General features: G+C 40.0%; 1 protein-coding gene across 2 annotated transcripts in view; it reads right to left on the reverse strand.

Moving 5' to 3' along the window:
• Nucleotides 1–19,719, reverse strand: part of BTK (Bruton tyrosine kinase) — a 32,637-nt gene extending 12,918 nt beyond the window's left edge. Inside the window, exons 1-5 of one of the 2 annotated variants that reach the window (XM_039218105.1) lie at nt 19,612–19,719; nt 11,144–11,312; nt 10,506–10,604; nt 6,990–7,058; nt 4,666–4,747 (exon numbers count right to left, since the gene is read on the reverse strand). In XM_039218105.1, coding sequence (XP_039074036.1) covers nt 4,666–4,747; nt 6,990–7,058; nt 10,506–10,604; nt 11,144–11,284 — 391 coding nt within the window. In that variant the 5' untranslated portion in view covers nt 11,285–11,312; nt 19,612–19,719. The remainder of the gene's footprint in view (nt 1–4,665; nt 4,748–6,989; nt 7,059–10,505; nt 10,605–11,143; nt 11,313–19,611) is intronic. The other variant, XM_039218104.1, reaches the window with a different exon arrangement.
• Nucleotides 19,720–20,070: the final 351 nt, after the last annotated feature.

The following is a 20,070-nucleotide window of genomic DNA, read 5'->3' on the forward strand; positions in this document are numbered from 1 at the left end:
TATGGAACCACAAAAGACCCCGAATAGCCAAAGTAATATTGAAGAAGAAAACCAAAACGGGAGGCATCACCATCCCAGACTTTAGCCTCTACTACAAAGCTGTCATCATCAAGACAGTATGGTATTGGCACAAAAACAGACACATAGACCAATGGAATAGAATAGAGAACCCAGAATTAGACCCACAAATATATGGCAAACTAATCTTTGACAAAGCGGGGAAGAGCATCCAATGGAAAAAAGACAGCCTCTTTTAACAGATGGTGCTGGGAGAACTGGACAGCAACATGCAGAAGAATGAAACTAGATCATTTTCTCACACCATACACAAAACTAAACTCAAGATGGATAAAGGACATGAATGTGAGACAGGAAACCATCGAAACCCTACAGGAGAAAGCAGGAAACAACCTCCTTGACCTCAACTGCAGCAATTTCTTACTTGACACATCCCCAAAGGCAAGGGAATCAAGAGCAAAAATGAACTACTGGGACCTCATCAAGATTAAAAGCTTCTACATGGCAAAGAAAATAATCCATAAAACTAATAGGCAACAGAAGGAATGGAAAAAGATAGTTGCAAATGACGTATCAGATAAAGGGCTAGTATCCAAAATCTATAAGGGACTCATCAAACTCCACACCAAAAAACAAATAATCCAATGAAGAAATGGGCAGAAGACAGGAACAGACCCTTCACCAAAGAGGACATCCAGATGGCCAAGAGACACATGAAATGATGCTCAGCGTCCCTCCTCATCAGGGAAATACAAATCAAAACCACACTGAGATACCACCTCATACCGGTCAGAGTGGCTAAAATGAGCAAATCAGAGAACTCTAGATGCTGGTGAGGATGTGGAGAAACCAGCACCCTCTTACACTGTTGGTGGGAATGTAAACTGGTGCAGCCCCTCTGGAAAACAGTGTGGAGGTTCCTCAAAAAATTAACAATAGAACCCCCTTATGACCCAGCAATAGCACTCCTAAGAATTTACCCAAGGGATACAGGAGTGCTGATGCATAGGGGCACATGGACCCCAATGTTCATTGCAACACGCTCAACAATAGCCAAAACATGGAAAGAGCCTAAGTGTCCACCAACTGATGAATGGATCAAGAAGATGTGGTTTATCTATAAAATGGAATACTACATGGCAATGAGAAAGAATGAAATCAGGCCATGTGTAGCAACATGGATGGAACAAGAGTTATGCTGAGCGAAATAAGTCAGGCAGAGAAGGACAAATATCATATGTTTGCACGTATAGGAGGATTAGGAGGAACTTAATGGAGGACCATGTGTGAGAAGAAGGGGAAAATAGTGGGGGAGAGGGAGGGAGGCAAACCATGAGAGACTCTTGAAAGCCAAGAACAAACTGAGGGCAGATGGGGTGGGGGGGCAGGGGAAGGGGAGTGATGGGCATGGAGGGGGGCACCTGTGGGGATGAGCACTGCGTGTTATATGGAAACCAACTTGACAATAAACTATTTTAAAAATTTAATGCAACATTAAAAAAATAAAATATAAAATGCTAAAAAATATGAGTCAGGCATAGAAAGACAGATACCATGTGTTTGCACGTATAGAGGATTAAGAGGAACTTAATGGAGGACCATGGGGGAGAAGAAGGGGGAAAATGGTGGGGGAGAGGGAGGGAGGCAAACCATGAGAGACTCTTGAATGCCGAGAACAAACCAAGGTCTGATGGGGGTGGGGGGAGGGGAAGGGGGTGAAGGGCATGGAGGAGGGCACTTGTGGGGATGAGCACTGGGTGTTATATGGAAACCAACTTGACAATAAACTACTGAAAAAATAAAAAATAAAATAAAATAGTAAAAAAAAACCCAAAACAATAATAAAACCAACCAAGTCTGTCTTTTATTATTACCAGGCACTGGAAGCTCTGAACAACATTCCAGATGCCAGCCAGGACTGATTGCTCTCACTACCTCCATTCTCAGCCCCTCCCTTCCCCCACCATTACTCTTCACCCAGGGATTTGAAGATCCTCCGGTTTAGGTCTGCACACTGGCAGACCTGCCAAGAAATAGTAAGCAATAACTGGCTGTTCTGTGAAACTAAACTATGCTAATATGCTAATGAAGGCATATAATGCTTTCTGCCCTGTCTCCCTCCAGAAGACTCATTAGGAACTCACCCTATATTCCCAAATAATGCCTGCCTCTTGAGGGGTTCCTTAAAGATGACACCCTTTCTTTTGTTGGCTAATCCAGTGCTGGTATTTCTAGCTACTTAGGAGGGAACTGCAAAAACATTTATCTGTTATGGACTAAATGTTCATGTCCCCTCCATGAAATTCATATGATGAAGACACTGAATGTGATGGTATTAGGAGATGGAGACTTAGGGAGGTAATTAGGTCATAAGAATGGAGTCTTCATGATGGGGTTAGTGCCCTTAGTTTAAGTGTAAGGGAGTTACTAACTTGCACGGGTCACTTTTTTTTTCCCTCCTCTTCTGGTTCTCCTTCAGTATGTCCCACTTTCCCCTATTTCCAAACTAAATCCTAGTTGTCCATAAACATGGAGCCCAAGTTAGTGGTGGTTGTTTACTGTATTACAGAAATATAAGTGAGCACAACCATTGGTCCCTTTCTGTGTGGAAAGCACTGCATGAGGCACTGTGGAGAGAAACCAAAGAAATACAATCATATATGCCTTCTGTGTGCTCATTTTGTGCCTCTAGGGTTAAAGCAGGCCTCTTACCTCAATACATGCAAAAAAAAAAATCCCAAGAACTGGACTTTGTGGTATAAGATCACCAATTTGCCATCTCAGCATGGCCTTACTCTAGAATATCTTGCAGCTTAACTACAGGTATAATTTCTGGGCTTGAGAAAAAAGCATCATGAATCTATGAACTAAACCTAGGTTCTAGAGTCATTCAGATCTAGGGATATGGTAAAAATCCAAGCTTTAACACCCAGTGTGCCCATGAATGTGACCATGAGCAGGTTACTGAAATTCTTTGAACCTCAGTTCCTTCATCTATAAATAGGGGAATAATACATACTTCATAAGCTTATCATGAGAATTAAAAGCTAGTACATTTGAAGCACTTTGCACAGAGACTGGGACATAATAAGTGCTTATTAAGTGTTGTTATTATTGTTTTTTCTAAGTTTTAAAGTTTTTTTGTTTGTTTGATTTGAGAGAGAGAGAGCACTGGGGAGGGGCAGAGAGAGGGGGAAGAGAAAGAATCCTAAGGAGGCTCCATGCTGCCAGCCCAGAGCCCCATGGGGGGCTCGAACTCATAAACCCCAAGGGCATGACCTGAACTGAAACCAAGAGTCGGAAACTTAACTAACTGAGCCACCCAGACGTCCCTATTATTGTTGTTTTTAACCCCAGTTTGCTATGAGAATGAGATGATAAATATAAGATACCTAGCTCGGTGTATGGCACATAAGCAAGAATTCAATAAATAACCCCTTGCTTACTTTCTTCTCTCCTCTTTCAGCTTGAAAGATTTGGTGATTTTTATTTTGGCCAATCAGACTTGCACTCAAGGGAGTGAATAAGGGTGGAATGGTGAGCCACCGAATATCAGAATCTAAATGTTAAGACAAAGGGCTGTCATGCAATAACCCAACCATGTTGTTATCAGTCTGCCATCCTTCCTGTTTCTCTAGGCAGCCTTTCCTGATGTCAACTCAACCAGTTAATCTCTCAGTCACTTGACATGTGGCTATATATACACACAAATATGTGCGCATGCATCCTGTGCTGCAAGCCTTTAGAGTCAAGTTTATCTGGGCACGTTGTATGGTCTTTGTGAAATGCTGAAACTATGTGGAAGCTTAAGTCCTCACAAAACAAGGAACATGAAATAGTTCCTTAAAAAATATTTACCCATGAAAGAGATGTACCGTGCTTTCCTGTACAAAGTTTTATAGTTTTCCATGTGCTTTCATATACATGACCTCATTGGATCATTAAGACAACCCTGGAGGTAAGTATGGAAGGCATCATTATTATTTCTACTTCAGAAGAAACTAAGCCTCAAAAAGAGCTTGTTGGCCTATTTACCAGAGGTCACCCAGCTTATTAGTGGCAGAAGAGGGCTTGGAAAAAGTTTCTCTGCTCTGACTTCAAGCATTCTCATAATCATCTAAGGTTTTGGAACTAAATATTTTACACTTAGGATTTGAAATTTTGCAATAACCATTGAATGCCACACCACACCACCCTTGTAGTTGGTGGAAAGAGTGTGACTACTTTATAGATAGGGAAAGAAAGGTGCCTACAATTGCAGAATTGCACTAGAGAGATAATTGTGGATCTGCATTGAAACTCTTTGTCTAGTACATTATCTTTTATTCCTATAATGAAATATTAAACTCAATAGTATCACTAATATTGGAGAAAATACAATTTATCATCTTCTTTCCTTCCTTCCTCCCTGTCTTCCTCCTTCCCCCTCCTTCCTCTCTTTCCTTTTGTCCCTTCTACCTCTTCTTTCTTCTCTCTCACCTCCCTCTTTCCATCCATTCTTCTTTTCTCTCTCATTTTCTCCCTCCCTCCATCTCTCTTTCCTTATCCCCCTGCCCCCCCCTTCTCTCTCTCTTTTACTCCCTCTCCCTCTCCTTTCTTTGCTTCTTCTTTCTTTGGAAATGAGTTTATTTTCCAAATAATTCTCACCATTTTTGAGCTGATGAATCCAACGTTTCCTCAGTTCTTCAGTTGGGGAGAAGACATAGAGAGGCCCTTCATCATATACAACCTGAGGCAATGGACACAAAGACTTCAGCAGTTAGGATTCAGAAAAAAAAAAGAAAGTCTTTGAAAGAACTAATCTTAAGCTACAACTTTGTATATTCATAGTGGAAAACAAAGTTAGGATCTTCAGTCAGTAGTGGAGCTGGGGTCATGTGAATTATTTGATAAATCCTGAACAATTCATATCCAGGATTGTAGATTTTAGAAGCTCTTAGCTTTTTTGGGGGGGGTGCCTGGGTGGCTTAGTCGGTTAAACGTCCGACTTTCACTTAGGTCATGATCTCTCGGTTCGTGGGTTCGAGCCCCGCGTCGGGCTTTGTGCTGGCTGCCAGCTCAGAGCCTGGAGCCTATTTCAGAGTCTGTGTCTCCCTCTCTCTCTGACCTTCCCCTGCTCACTCTGTCTCTCTCTCTCCTAGAAATAAATTAAAATATTAAAAAAAAGAAGCTCTTAGCTTTTTAAATAGTCCTAGATCTTCTTGACTTGTGTTGCAATTTGTGTGTAGACGTAGTTCATAATATTTCCCTCTACCCTTGGTGGAGACAGTATTTATATTTATCCAACAAAGAATATTTTATGATTGTATTAAACTTTAGGTTTGTATAGAAGGGAAGTGAAGTAATAATTTGTATAACTTAAGTCCTGATTGGTACATATGGGTTATAATATGAAACAAAATTTTAACTCGGGGCTAATTTTCCTCCCACGCCCTAGTGGCCTCCCCTTGCAAAAATAAACCAAGTTTGGGACCACAAAAGAGTAAATTATATATTTACTTCAAAGAGAGTAAAGTATATATTAAGCATTGTCATCTAATCAAACAGTATTTTTTAAAAACTTCACAGGTACAAGGCATTGTGTTAGGTGTTATAGAGGTGCATGAAACATGTAGTTCCCATCCTCACAGGCTTAAGAGACATTGCATAGTGGATTATGAAATCAAATGTAAATTAATTTGAATTAATTAGTGGTATTATCCACTAGCCCAGCCAAACAACATCATCTTGTTGAAAGATAACAGTAGTAAAAACTATGTCTAAAACATTCCTCCTAACTTAACAGAGGACCATGGGGGAGAAGAAAGAGAAAAAAGAGTGGGGGAGAGGGAGGGAGGTAAACCATGAGAGACTCTTGAATACTGAGAACAAACTGGGGGTGGGGGGAGGGGAAGGGGGGTGATAGGCATGGAGGAGGGCACTTGTGTGGATGAGCACTGGGTGTTATATGGAAACCAACTTGACAATAAACTATTAAAAAAACACTCCTCCTTCATAGGTTTTGTAAATTTTGATACAGTCAAGGATGTGAACAAGATCCTTGCAAATTTTTTTTTTGCTTGTTAGTCTTGCTGTGCTCATAAATCCATGACAGAAAGCCCCCTCCCCTGAGACTTTCCACTTCCTTTTCTGGCTTTCACTGTTTGCAAAGGCTTCTATATTCACATCATGTGACCTACAGAGTTTTCAGGACATAAGCAAGCCAAAGTGAAGATTGAATCTGAAGCTCTTGCTCTCCCTCATGGATTACAATGCACCTACAAAATAGATGTCTATGTGACTTTTCATTATTTCAGACTAGATTAGAATTAGGTTCATGTATAAGTCTAATAAGCCTTCCCCATACTGAACTTCCTAATACTACTCCTTCCCTCCCCTTTTTTGTCTTTTCAACCCACATGACCACCATTAGACAGATAGGCAGAACCAGAAGGAAGTGAAATCCTCACTCAACAAACAGAGCATCTTTCTCAATGTAGTTACCATAGACAAGACACACCATAATACAATTAGTGCGATTATGGATTCTCTTTGAGGTGTAAAGACTAAAAGGTACTGTGTCAAATTGGGAAAATAGAAAAAAATAAACACTCTTAGCCCATGTCAGTCTCATTTCTCACTTGAGCTTCCTTGTCCACCTCAGCTTCTGTTCACTGGGACATAGTATTATTCACTGCGCCTGCACTCCATCCCTAATTTATAAAAACAAGTTTTTTAACATTTATTCATTTTTGAAAGAGATAGACTGCGAGTGGGGGAGGGGCAGAGAGAGAGGGAGACACAATCTGAAGCAGGCTCCAGGTTCTGAGCTGTCAGCACAGAGCCCAACACAAGGTTTGAACCCACAAGCAGTGAGATCATAACCTGAGCTGAAGTCGGACACTTAACCGACTGAGCTACCCAGACACCCCTCCATCCCTAACTATTATGTTGTGGGTACCTTTGAGAGCTGGTGAGAGAAAATACCTTACCTGGAAGGGGTAAGGGAACCTTTCAATGATTGAAATCTGCTCCATTTCGCTAGATTCTTCACCCCTTCTCTGCAATGAAAGAAGAAAACACACTTTGCCACTGTGGAAAACAGTGTGGAATTTCCTTAAAACGTTAAAATAGAACTACCTCATGATCCAGCAATTGTACTACAGGATATTTACCCAAAGAATACAAAACACTAATTCAAAGGGATAATTCAAAGGGATAATTCAAAGGGATACCCCTATATTTATAGCAGCATTGCTTAAATAGCCAAGATATGGAAGCAGCTGAAGTGTCCATCGATTAATAAATGGATAAAGAAAACGTGGGATGTGTGTGTGTGTGTGTGTGTGTGTGTACTGGAATGAAATCTTGCCATTTGCAGCATGGATGGAACTAGAGAGTATAATGCCAAGTAAAATAACTCAGACAGAGGACAAAAACCATATGATTTCACTCACATGTGGTATTTAGGAAACAAAACAAACAAGCAAAGGAAAAAATGAGAGAGAGAGAGAGAGAGAGCGCCAAAGCAAGGAACAGATTAAGTATAGAAAACAATTTGATGGTTACCAGAGGGGAGGTGGGTGGGTGTTGGGTTAAATATGTGATGGAAATTATGGAGTACACTTGTGATGAGCACAGGGAGAGTATGAGACTGTTGAATTACTATACTGTACACCTGAAACTAATATAACACTGCATGTTAGCAAACTGGAATTAAAATAACAACTTAAAAAAATAATGCGTAGTTATTGATTGATATATTGCCCATTTTTGGATTTCCTTCAGTACTGGGAGTACTTTGCAGTGGCTCCAGAAGACTTTCCTGCACAGAAACTTCTTATTATTAGAGATTGCATCCTTTAACCCAGTAAAGACACATATCAATAGAAACCAGCACATACATGTTGAAAAAAAAAATCTCAGGCATTTCAAACCATCAAGGAAAGGGAGGTTACTCAATCAGTGGTGCTTGGACAAACATTTTACCATTGATATTGGTACGTAAGTTGAGGGAGAGTTAGGTGGCTCTTTCACACCATGCACCAAAGTAAATTCTGGATTGATTCAAAAGGTTAATATAAAAGTGGAATTACAAATGACTGAGAAAAAAAACATAAGTGACTATATATATAATCTTGTGGGAGACAAGGCCTTGCCAATATAATGCAAAAGGTTAGAATCGTTAGGAAAAAGATGAAGTAATTTGATGGCAAAGACTTTAAAACCCAGTATGGTAAAAATGAACAAGTAAAAAACACCGAAAATTAAAAGATAAATGAAAAACTGGGAAAAATGTGTTCAACATATATTACAGTTAACGGATTAATACTCTTTTTTTAATGTTTATTTTGACAGAGAGAGAGAGAATGAGCAGAGGAGGGGCAGAAGAGAAGGAGACAGAGAATCCCAAGCAAGCTCTGCACTGTCAGCACAGAGCCTGACATGGAGCTCAAACTCACGAACAGTGAGATCTTGACCTGAGCCAAAAACAAGAGTCGGACACAACCAATTGAACCACATAGGCACCTGAAGGATTAATACTCTTAATATATCAAGAGCTCTTAAAAAGCACTAACAATAAGGTAAACATTTTGGCAGAAAAATGGGCAAAAAAGTGAACAGGCAATTCACATATGGAAAAATATAAATAAGCTGTAAGACATAAGCATTTAACCTTATGAGTAACAAAAAATTGCAAAATAAGTCAGAAATGAGGGGCGCCTAGGTGGCTCAGTTAAGTGTCCGACTTCAGCTCAGTCATGATCTCACGGTTCATGGGTTCGAGCCCCGCATCGGGCTCTGTGCTGACAGCTCAGAGCCTGGAGCCTGTTTCAGATTCTGTGTCTCCCTCTCTCTCTGACCCTCCCCTGCTCTCTCTCTCTCTCTCAGAAATAAATAAAAAACATTAAAATTTTTTTAAATTTTTAAAAAGTCAGAAATGAAATATGACTTTTCCTGGCTGCCAAATTAACAAATATTTAAAATTTCTGGCATTGGAAAGAATGTAGAGAAATAGAGATATTCTCATACATAGCTTGTAGGAGTGCATGAAATTTAAATTCCACTTCTAGAAAATAAAATAGAATAAAAAGATAAACATAACCAAATTGTGCAAATTTAATAAAGGGAAGAACAACATTTTACTCCTAGGAAGTTATTGTAAGGAAATGAATAGCTAAAGTACATAAAGATGTATGCAAGTATGTTCTCAACATGGTTATAATATCAAATTGGAAACAACTTAAATGTATCGTTAAAATCACTTAAACAAATTGCAATATATTCATAATAGAGAATACCACATAGTCATTAAAATAATGTTATTAAAAAGTATCTATTGTCATGGGAAAACTTTCCATATATTGTTAAATTGAAAAAGGTTACAAAGCAAGATGTTTAATATGATTCTTTGTTTTCAATACCTAACATAGGGACGCCTGGAACACTTAGGTGGAAAAGCATGTGACTCTTGATCTTGGATTTGTGAGTTTGAGCTCCATGCTTCTTGTAGAGATTACTTAAAAAATAGACATAAAAAATAAATGTATAACATACATATTAGTGTGGATATATGGTGCTGCTGGTGGAGAAAAATATCTGAAACTCTGTATGCCAACATACAATTGTTATTTTAGCTGGATAATGGGATTATGCATGGTTTTTTCTTCTTTATTGTGCTTTTTAAAGTATTTTCTAGAGTTTATATTAAGGAAAAATAATAAATGATATTTTTTAAAAATTCAAATCTGAAATACGTAGATATTATGTCTTAGAAAGCCTCTGGGAAATGAGAGGAGAATAAGTCGTGAGTTATTAAAGAATATCATGACACAGAGCCCTAGATTCTGTCCTTCAGACTAACCCAAACCTATAAATCCGATCCTGGTATCTGAGACAGTAAAACTAATAATCTCTCATCAGTTTGAAAATTTGAAATATTGGGGCACCTGGCTGGCTCAGTCAGTGGAGCATGTGACTCTTGATCTCAGGGTTGTGAGTTCAAGCCCCACCTTGTGTGTAGAGATTATTTAAAAAAAATAAAATCTTTATAAAAAAAGAAAAAAATTAATGTTTTATTTATTTCTGAGAGACAGAGTGAGAGACAGCGTGAGCATAGGAGGGTCAGAGAGAGAGGGAGACACAGAATGTGAAGCAGGCTCCAGGCTCTGAGCTGGCTGTCATCACAGAGCCCAACGTGGGATTCGAACTGTGAGATCATGACCTGAGCCGAAGTCGGACATTTAACCGACTGAGCCTCCCAGGCACCCCAGAAAATTTGATATATTATTTTAAAATTGATGTTAGAAGTTTTCAAGGTTAAGTGAGTTGTTCTGCATCTGGGAGGAAAATGCTGAGACTCAATATAACCAATATGTAGCAGAGTGAAGAGTTTTATAAGGGAGCTTTACTATATTGCACAGCATCACCATTTTATTTGCAGAGAACTGAAGTGTTCCAAGTTTCTTAACCACTCCACTCCTGCTCTGACAATGACCTCTACTTACCGGAATCTGTCTTTCAGGGGGAGGATTTTTTTCAGGAACCACTGTTTCAACGCAGGTGATCTTCTCAACATCTATCGAACCCTTCTTACTGCCTCTTCTCTGAGAAAGAGAATGAGGAAGAAAATGGAGAAACATTAAGAGTGATTAAGCAACTAGATGATTAGATTTTGTTATCTAATCATTCAACATAGTGAGGTGACACCCACATTCTATATCAGGATCTGTCATTTTGAAAAAAAAAAAAAAACCGCCTTCCAGATCTATTAATCTAACATTTTTTTGACTACCAAATAACATACTATAGAAGAGTGGATGACTCTGTGTGCCTTTACCATAAAAAGTAAAGAAGTAATTTTCAAGACCTGGATTTCATTCTCAACATTTAATGAATGATCACCAATTACAAGATTCCATGGTAATATTTCAGCCTCCTCCCGACCCACGCCAGCTTCTTAGCACCTTTGAATTTTTGCACCAGCATGGCTGTAGTTAGTTCTAGGCTAGGAAACGTTTTCCTTAGTTTGAAATGTATCAGGTCCCTACCACCTCCCTCCTCCAACCAAAGATTTTCTTCTTCCTCGTAATGAAGATCTAAGGCCAGGTCCTTGATACTCACTTTTCGCAGCAGAGAAACTTACCCCACGTTCGAAGTCATACTCATAATAGGAAAGTTTATTCACAGTCAAGAGGAAGAGGCGCTTCTTGAAGTTGAGAGGTGATGTTTTCTTTTTCTGTTGGGATCGCTTCAGAAAGATGCTCTCCAGTATCACTGAAGCCATAGCTTCTTCTTTCTGAAGCTCACTTGTGCTGTGGATAATGAAAGTTCTTGAGGACCCAGATCATTAATCTTCATCCTTCCTGGTTTCCCCTCAGCCTGGCCATCCAGTTTCAAAAGGAGCAGAAATGTGCAAAGCTAACAAAGAGCCTCCTTCCTACCTTGACATCCTCCTTCCACAGTCCCCAAATCTGAGGGTTTTCAGGTGTAATGGATCGACATTGAATTGGGAGAACCAGTTCGATATTGTGAGTTCACATACACAGGCTTTTTGTATAAGACAAGGGAACGCTCTGGATGTTAAATGACACGTACTTGTGTGCTTGGTAATGTCTAGAGGCAGTTTTATACTAACCACCCCTTTATAATATCTGTGAACAGAAAAGTCTCTGTGCAGCTGTTGACTCTGATATTCCCAGAAGGGATAATGCAGGTGCCAGAACTCCACTGAGGCGGATATTGGACTTTCAGTTCCCAGTTTCCTAGACAGCGAATGTAATTTTTTCAAACACTGTCCCACTGGGTTCTGTAACCAAGGGGTCTAATAAGGATACGGAGGCTGCACCTGCAGTTATGGACATACACTAACTGCCGCCCAACTGATTTTTCCCGTCAACCACTGGCTGAGCTACAAAAGATAGAAGCTTTGTTCTAAAATTGAAAACCAATTTTTTGAGGAGGGAGTTGTTTTTGGTTTTTGGCTTTTTTCCTTCTTTTTTTTTTTCTTAGATTGTTTCTTTTAGACAGTGTAATACAAAATTGATGCAACTATCTTCCCTCTCCAAACTTACAATATTCCAGAAAGATTCAGTTTGGGTAACTGAGTACAGAAATGCAAAGAAAGTTACAAAAAGTCACGACTGGCTTTTTTATTCACACAAAACACTCTTTGTATCAGTTATTTGCTTGATTTATGCACAATTGTATATTACTAATTTCAAACCTTCCTTAGAAAGATAAGGTGAGAATATAAATGCTGTCACAAAACAGAGCAAAATAAGTGTTGAAAAAATCACCATACTCCCTCAAATTTTGTTACAGGTGGGTGTTTTCCTTAAGGGAGTGTGACATTTAAAAAAATTAAACTCCTTATGCTTTTGGTGGCACCATGAATGCAGAATAAAGTCAGTGTTTTTTTTCTACCTGTCAAGCACAGATTATTGCTCACATCAGGAGAGCAAGGGAGTGGTTTTTATCAAAGTCTGAGGCTATCCACACCGTTATTTTGTTCTTTCCTGTGGTGGAGAAGGTTCTATTATCATACTGGGGATGCAAAAATAGGTTAAATAGGTTAAAGGAACACCACGGACGTTCAGAATGATCACTTTGTCACTTATCCACCATGTCAATGCTACTCTCTTTTGCTGGTAGATTAATTCAATGGTTTATAAATGATCTTTAGAGAAAAATTAGGCAAAGGGGCAAACCTTTTCCCGCACCATGTCACACAGCTCCCTGACTGGCTGATTTACATGGTCTCTCACAGTAGTGACAAACTGATAAGAGTTTACAAGCAGAGTCCTCTCTAACACAGATTCAGCTCAAAGCCCACAGAAATTTCCTTCAACATTAAAATTATTCACTTTCCCGGAAATAGTGATAGTAAAGTAATAATACTATATTCTCAAGAATTGTCAACTCATCAAGATCCTTGTAACAATATTACATTTTTTCCCATGGTGAATTCCAATTAAGTACCTTTTTGCAATCAAAGAGACTCAAATTAGAGAAGATAAAACCCTAAAGGAATTGAGCAGCATGACCAGTAAATTGGATCAGAAGCACCCCAAAAAACTGCATCCAAATTTGCTTTTTTTTTTTTTTTTTAGCTGAGTAAAGCACACCCATCATTTTACCTTTAGCTTTGTTGCAAGCTCTTGATGGACACATTCCCTGCTCTGACCCGGCATCCACTTCAGTCTTGGCGTTTGTTCTTACTTCCTATAAAACAGGTCCTTCTGGAAGCTGCCTCTGCTCTTTTTCTCTTTTAGAACAAATCCAGTTTGTACAAGAGGAAGCCTTCTTCTCTTTAAAATGTCTGTGTTGGGCTAGGGTTTAGTGCTGGTCTAAGTATGAGGAAGTAAGCAAGCCTCTCACTAGCCATCACCCCCCCTGAGCAAGGGGTGAAATGGCATCTACTTCTAGATCATTGAGCTGAAGGATTACCAGGATTTCCAAGGTCTAGTTTTTCCCTCGTTGATAGCTTTCCCCCTATTCCTTGTGATGCAGTCCCTGCACACACAGTCTGAAAATGTGGTAGTTCTTCCTTAGTCATCACTGATCCATCCACCAATGATGTGAAAGAAGGTGCATCTGCCTTTATGTCTTTCTGAAGGTTGGTGTGTGATGGACACTCTGCTTTAGAGGGCAGTTGCAACTTCTTTAGGTACTTACTGTGGAAGGTTCTAAATTTTCTATTTCTGCAGCTGACAGAGTCAATTTGACCACAAAAAGATGCATGGTGAGGGCTGACCCTACAGTTCACTCAGGGAGTGGGGGTGGGGGTGGAAACCGGAAGTGACATGAATATTACACACACACACACAGAGTCCCTGCTGTTCATATAAAGAAAGAAGAGGAAAAGTAACAGAAAGATATAGAGCTCTTCATTTAAAATTTAGAATTCCAGTATTATAATGTTCTCTTTATTAAACTACAAATGCAAGAATTTTCATGTGGACACCCTTTGCAGCCTCCCAGCTCCCCATGGAGCAGCAGAATTCAAAAAGAGGGTGCTTGTTAGTAAGAGTTCAGCCATCTTACAAACTGTACTATCATAAGGAACTAATTCGAAAAGCACCCGCAGGATGGGTAAACTAAACCACCTTTGGTCCTATTATCGCTCAGGTTGAGTAAACACTATTAGGAACAACACCAGAGCAAAGTTCAGAAGACTACACAGCATGCCTATGACTGGGAAGAGTACAGAAGATGCTAGCTAGAAATACCCAGTCAGAGTTCAAATAGCCACTTAGGCAGAGTATCCAAGGAATATCATTCTCTCTTTATTTCTCCTTTAAAGTATTACTTAATTGCCCAAAACGAGTCTGTCTATTCCCTTTTCCTCCCAGGGGAATGGAAGGGAACTCCTGTTTCCCTCAGTGCAGTCTACCGATCCGGAATTTTATACTCGTTACTTCATTTATTTCTCACAACAAACAGATGAAGAAAGTGAGACTCATGGAGGTCACACAACTTGCCCAACCTCGTCCATCTGGGACTCCATAGCCCTTGTTTCTGTGATACCTACCTCACTGCCTCCCAGAGGGATTTTTTTTTTTTTTTGGCTTCAATGAGTTGCGATGTTATCCACCTCAGCACCCTGTCATCCCCTCAGCTATCATCAAAGAGTAGTTGGGACAGACCTCTTTGCATCTAGGACCATTTGGCAAAAGAGGAAATGATGGTAAGTTCAGGGGATAAGAGAGAGTGCAGGATCCTGGGGGCATTTTTCCCTGCAATAATCCTCCAAGCTAGAAAGGATGATTTATCCCTGTTAACTGTCAACTGTGCTTTTTCCTACATGTGGACTCTTCTTAGTCCTACCAGATTTTCTTACATTTTAAATCTTCCACAAGAAGATTCTAATTGGTTCAGTATTTTTCATTGTTGATGAGATAAAAACACAAGATTTAGGTGGAACCCCCATCCATACTCTTTGTCCCTAGGGTTGTTACTGCACACTGTGAATACAAAATTTTGATTGAATGTACTTTCTTTTATATTATGAAATGTTGCAAATAGACAGTACAGAGAATAACACTATACTCAGAAATGCACCGCTTAGCTCTATAAAATCCTAACATTGTGCCATAATTGCTTCTGATGTTTTTCACGAGTAAAATACCATCCATAGAGTCACAACCTCCTTGTACACTCCTCTACAATCACTCCCCTCCTTCCTCAGAGATTATCGATGTCTTGAATTTGGTGTTCATCATTCCTAGGCATGTTTCTTTATTATTACTGCATATGTAAATATCCATAAAAGATACTTAGTATTGGCTTGCATGTTTTACATTTTTATAGAAGTGGTACACATCCTTCAGCAACTTGCTTTTTTCTCAGCATAATGTTTTATGATTTATTTTCCTTGGTAGCTCTAGTTCATACATTTTGATCTATTTTTATATGGCTAAAGTATTTTAAATGATGAATACATCACAGTTTATTTATCCATTCTCCTACTGATGGATATTTAGGTTGATTGTTTTCAGTTATAAACAATGCTGCCGTGGACATCCTTGTACACGTGATCATAGTTTTCCACTCTCAGAATGAATTCTCAGTTACTCAAAGTGGCAAACCCAGGGCTAGCTTATCTGTTGGCTTACGTGCTTTGTGTTACCCCTTCTTTCCATTTCAGTCCTATTTTCCTGATGTTTTACTATGATACCTGGTATAATTATCAACTATCTGAAATTAGAGTATCAGGGTCCCTGGGTGGCTCAGTTGGTTAAGCATCCGACTTCGGCTCAGGTCATGATCACACAATTGGTGGGTTTGAGCCCTGCGTTGGGCTCTATGCTGATGGCTAGCTCAGAGCCTTGAGCCTGCTTCAGATTCTATGTCTCCATCTCTCTCTGACCCTCCTCTGCTCACGTGCTCTCTCTTTCACTCAGAAATAAATTTAAAAAAAACATTAAAAATTTTAAAAAAGAAATTAGAGTATCATAGGCTAAATTTTATCAACAAAATCTCTTCTCAGTCCCAAGAAGTATCTCTCAGGGCCTGATTGAGATTTTCACTGAGTATTTCCTTGTCTTGGAACCAGAAGAGAAGTCTTTTGAATATAACCGTAGCAACGAAGAAACCTAATTACTCTCGATAAGTTCCCAAGAAGCCCTATTCAGGCACCAATGAAACCTAATTATTTGATAAGCTTCATGGTCAGCACGATAGGGGATGAAATTTGTGATGGAGCCCTCCAGCCAAAATCAGTTTTCTGGCTGCATGTTAACCAGGGAAATTCTCATCTGCTGTAGTCCTCTCCAAGAGGTCTCAGGTTTCTGGTTCTTCTGGATCTTCATGTTAATATTTTACACGAGAGCCAGGTAGCTAATCTGTAAGTCTGCATTCAGCATCGGATTCGTGATAATACTTTCAGCACTATCCCTCTGCTCTCTAGGTGACTACTGGGGTGTCCATCTTTCACTCCAGACTTGAGTAGCCTTTTGGCCTTCTTTTTTGGTTTAGTTTTTGTTTTCCCTGGTTTAAGCATTTTATTTATTTTTCCTTCAATAACAAAATAACACATGTTCATTATGAAAAATGTTTTAAGGGGTGACTGAGTGACTCAGTGGTTACGCCTCTGACTTTGGCTCAGGTCATGATCTCGTGGTTCGTGAGTTTGAGCCCTGTGTCAAGCTCTGTGCTGACAGCTTGGAGCCTGGAGCCTGCTTCAGATTCTGTGTGTGTCTCCCTCTCTCTCTGCCCCTCCCATGCTCACACACTCTCTCTCTTGCTCTCTCAAAAATAAACATTAAGAATTTTTAAGAATATGTTTCAAGTACAAAAATATTAAAAATAAAACATTGATTATAAACTCATCCAGAGGCATTAATATTTGGGCATAGTACCTTCCATTTTTCCTGTGTGTTTTTCTTATATTTGAGATCATACTGCTATTTATTGTTTACTTATATTTATTAACATTATCTAACTACCCATCCATCCAACCAACACACCTTTTCCCCCAAAATATCCAAAGGTCTTGTTTAACAATATTCCTGATTATCTTTCCATGATATTAGGATCTCTATACAAGCATTATTCACCAAGTCAAAAAGTATATGCATTTTGCATTTTGAAACACATTGACAAAATAGTTTCCAGAAGCATTTTACCAATTTCCACTCCAGATAGTAGTTTTTGAGAGCCTGCTTTCCCCATTCCCTTATTTTCTGCTCCATTTCTAATCAGTTTTATACTCTGTTTTTATTGCAGACTAACCTGTGTTTTTCATTGAACCAGTGATCTTGAAATCCAGTATATTCCAAACTCCAACTTGTCTACAATTTAACTTATTTTTTTTACAATTTAACTTATCTTGACTCTAAAATTTCCTTCTTCTAGGGATGAGCTGTACTGACTATAGTTTATTTTTCTTTTAGGAAAGCAATGCAGTGATCTTTTTGAGGTTCAAATAACCAACAATAACTCTTAAGGCCTCTGGTGATGGTTCTCGGAGAGTGAGAAGAAAAGCCTGGAATTAAGGCTTTTGTGTTTCAAACACCCTCCCTCAGTGCACATGAACCTCTATAGAAACTGAAAGTCACACGTGGCCCATTTGTTTCTGGGTCCTCAGAGGAGTTCTCTCACCCCCTCCCCTGATGGCCTCATTTGCATAACCAAGCAGCTTTGGAGTGAATTAGGTCAAGGTTTTGTCTCTAGATTTTTGTTGAGCAATGACTTACTGAAAATTCTAGCTCTTCCTTATTCCCAAGAGTTATCGATCTGATCTCAATATAGCATCTTTGGGCAAAAAGCAGCAGGTATCTGGTGACTCTTTGGAGAACATCCAAACTGGTTTTCAAAAGGCATATATTCCCTTTATACCTAAGTCACTTCCTGGTATGGGTCTAGTCCACTGAAAGGAAATTCTCTATAGGAAATTTGCTCAAATGGAAATAGTAAATCATAGTGCTGATAATTTCAAATTGCTCTGAGACCCGAGAAGTGGACAGGAAATTGCATTAGTTCTCACCATAAAGAGTTTACAAAGGATTCTACATAAACACATCACTGGCCATAAGCAACAGGAATTTAGACTTTAACACAAACCGTTTAAATAGTCTGAATATAAAAGGGGTCAGAATAGAGCACATAGGGCTAGCCTTAAGGGACACTGTTTTGATAGAATGCTTTACGTCCATGAGTATTTGCATCTTATGGCTTTTTTTGGAGGGTGACATTGTTTTATCAAATAATTGAGGCTCCAGAGAGGTTATAGCACCCTTGGTTTAGGGGCTTAAGGAAAGGAGCAGAACTGGCACACAACTAACAGCACAGAGGACAGTACCACAGCTTTACAGACCCCTGCCTCTAGGCTTTGCTGCTGGCCTGCCTCTGGAAACGCACAACATGGCATCGAGATTTTGAGCTTGGAGGACTGTGTGACCAGGATATGGACCAGGATTCCCTTTGGAGGTCTAATAGCCCATCCAAGGATGTCTTGATCAAGGCCAGCATCCTTTTATTCTAAATTTCACATCATTTGCTCTAGGCAGGCCCTCTGGGGACACTTAGCAGGTCTCAGGCGGAATAAAAATAATAGTAAACCTGGAGATGTTAGTACTTACTATTACCAAGCTTTGTTTTAACTGTTTTATGTATATTAACACAGTTCCTGCTCACAACAATCCTATGGGGAAGGTAGTAGAAAAGTAGGGGGAGAGAAAAAAGGGAAAAGAGCAGAGGAAGAAAAGGGAAAGAATACAATGCAATTCAGCAATTATGTATTAAGCACGACTCTGTCCCTGGGATGTGGTAATGAACAAGATAAAAGGAGGGGGGTGTATAAGTAGAGAAAGGAAGAGGAGAGGAAGGAGGAGGGGGTGGAAAGAGAAAAGGAGAGGAGAGAAAAAGAGAGGAGAAATGACGAAAACAAGAGAAAAGAAAGCCGTGCACATGGCAGGCAATGATAATACGAAAAACCTTCCCCATGACCTCAAGGGTTGGCCATACTGTCTGGGCTGAGGCTGAGGCTGTTTTCTTCTGGCCCAGGCTCTTACCCTCATTACCACGAGGTTGGTGCACATACAATCATTCCAATAAGCCAGCCCACTCCAGGCAACATGGGCCCAATGCAGCCCAAGGCAGGTAGCTTACACCCTGGCTTAGATAATGCTTTTCCCTAGTTTACACAGGTTGAGAGCCTGTTGCGGCATGTGAGCTTTTATTGCTCTTTCAATCTGCCTCTTAGATTTTCTTCTTCTAAGGGCCACAGTGACACAAGTATACATTTTGGGCCTTCAAACAATATTTCACCAGATGGCTTATTTTTGTCTTACCGCCACTAACAATATTACTAGCCTGCCAAATTTTGCTAATGTGCCCGTTTCCACTATTTGCTGCCTGTTCAGATGGTCACCTCATGCCACTTTTTTATCTTCTTGTTCCCCTCATGACCCTACTCAGAAAGGACCCTTACAGCTTGTTTTGATCATTCAAAGGACCGCCAGGGCCTTGTGCTGATGACACTCCCACCCTCTGTCAGCCTCCTTTGCCAGCAGAGGATATGGCACCAGCCACGCTTTCTTGCTGGCCTTCAGAGGTCCTATGAAAAGTATTTGCTACTGCTGCCCAGCCCCTGCCATGCCCCAGACCCACCTCAGTCCTGACTTAATGCAGGTAGCTTTCCAGATGCATTGAGATGCCAGAACTTTGAAGGTGTGACTCGATCTCAGACGACACTGGCCCTGGAGACATATTCTTACAGTCCAGAGAGGAAGGACAGTCTGAGCAAACCCCACCCTTTCACAGCCACTCAGTTCCCTTTTTTTGTTTCCTGACTTAAACCAATGTCTTTTTTTTCTTCTCAGCAGCATGGTATCTGGTTCCCTGCCTCTGTCCCTATCCACCCCCCCAACCCCCAGCTGACCCCGCCCTTCATTTGCTTGGGACCTCTGACGCTACTATCTTGAGTCTGCTCTGAAAGAACGCTTCTCAACATTACTGGGGCCACTGAGACTCTAGATGGGGCTGAGTTGAGTAGACAGGTCATCAGGCTGACCTCCCTGAGGTAAAGGGACAACATGCCTAAATAACTGTGGGGATATTTGGCAGAGT

Source organism: Hyaena hyaena, unplaced genomic scaffold (genome assembly GCF_003009895.1).
Source record: "Hyaena hyaena isolate Hyena2069 unplaced genomic scaffold, ASM300989v1 scaffold_744, whole genome shotgun sequence".
In the NCBI taxonomy this organism is placed as follows: Eukaryota; Metazoa; Chordata; class Mammalia; order Carnivora; family Hyaenidae; genus Hyaena; species Hyaena hyaena.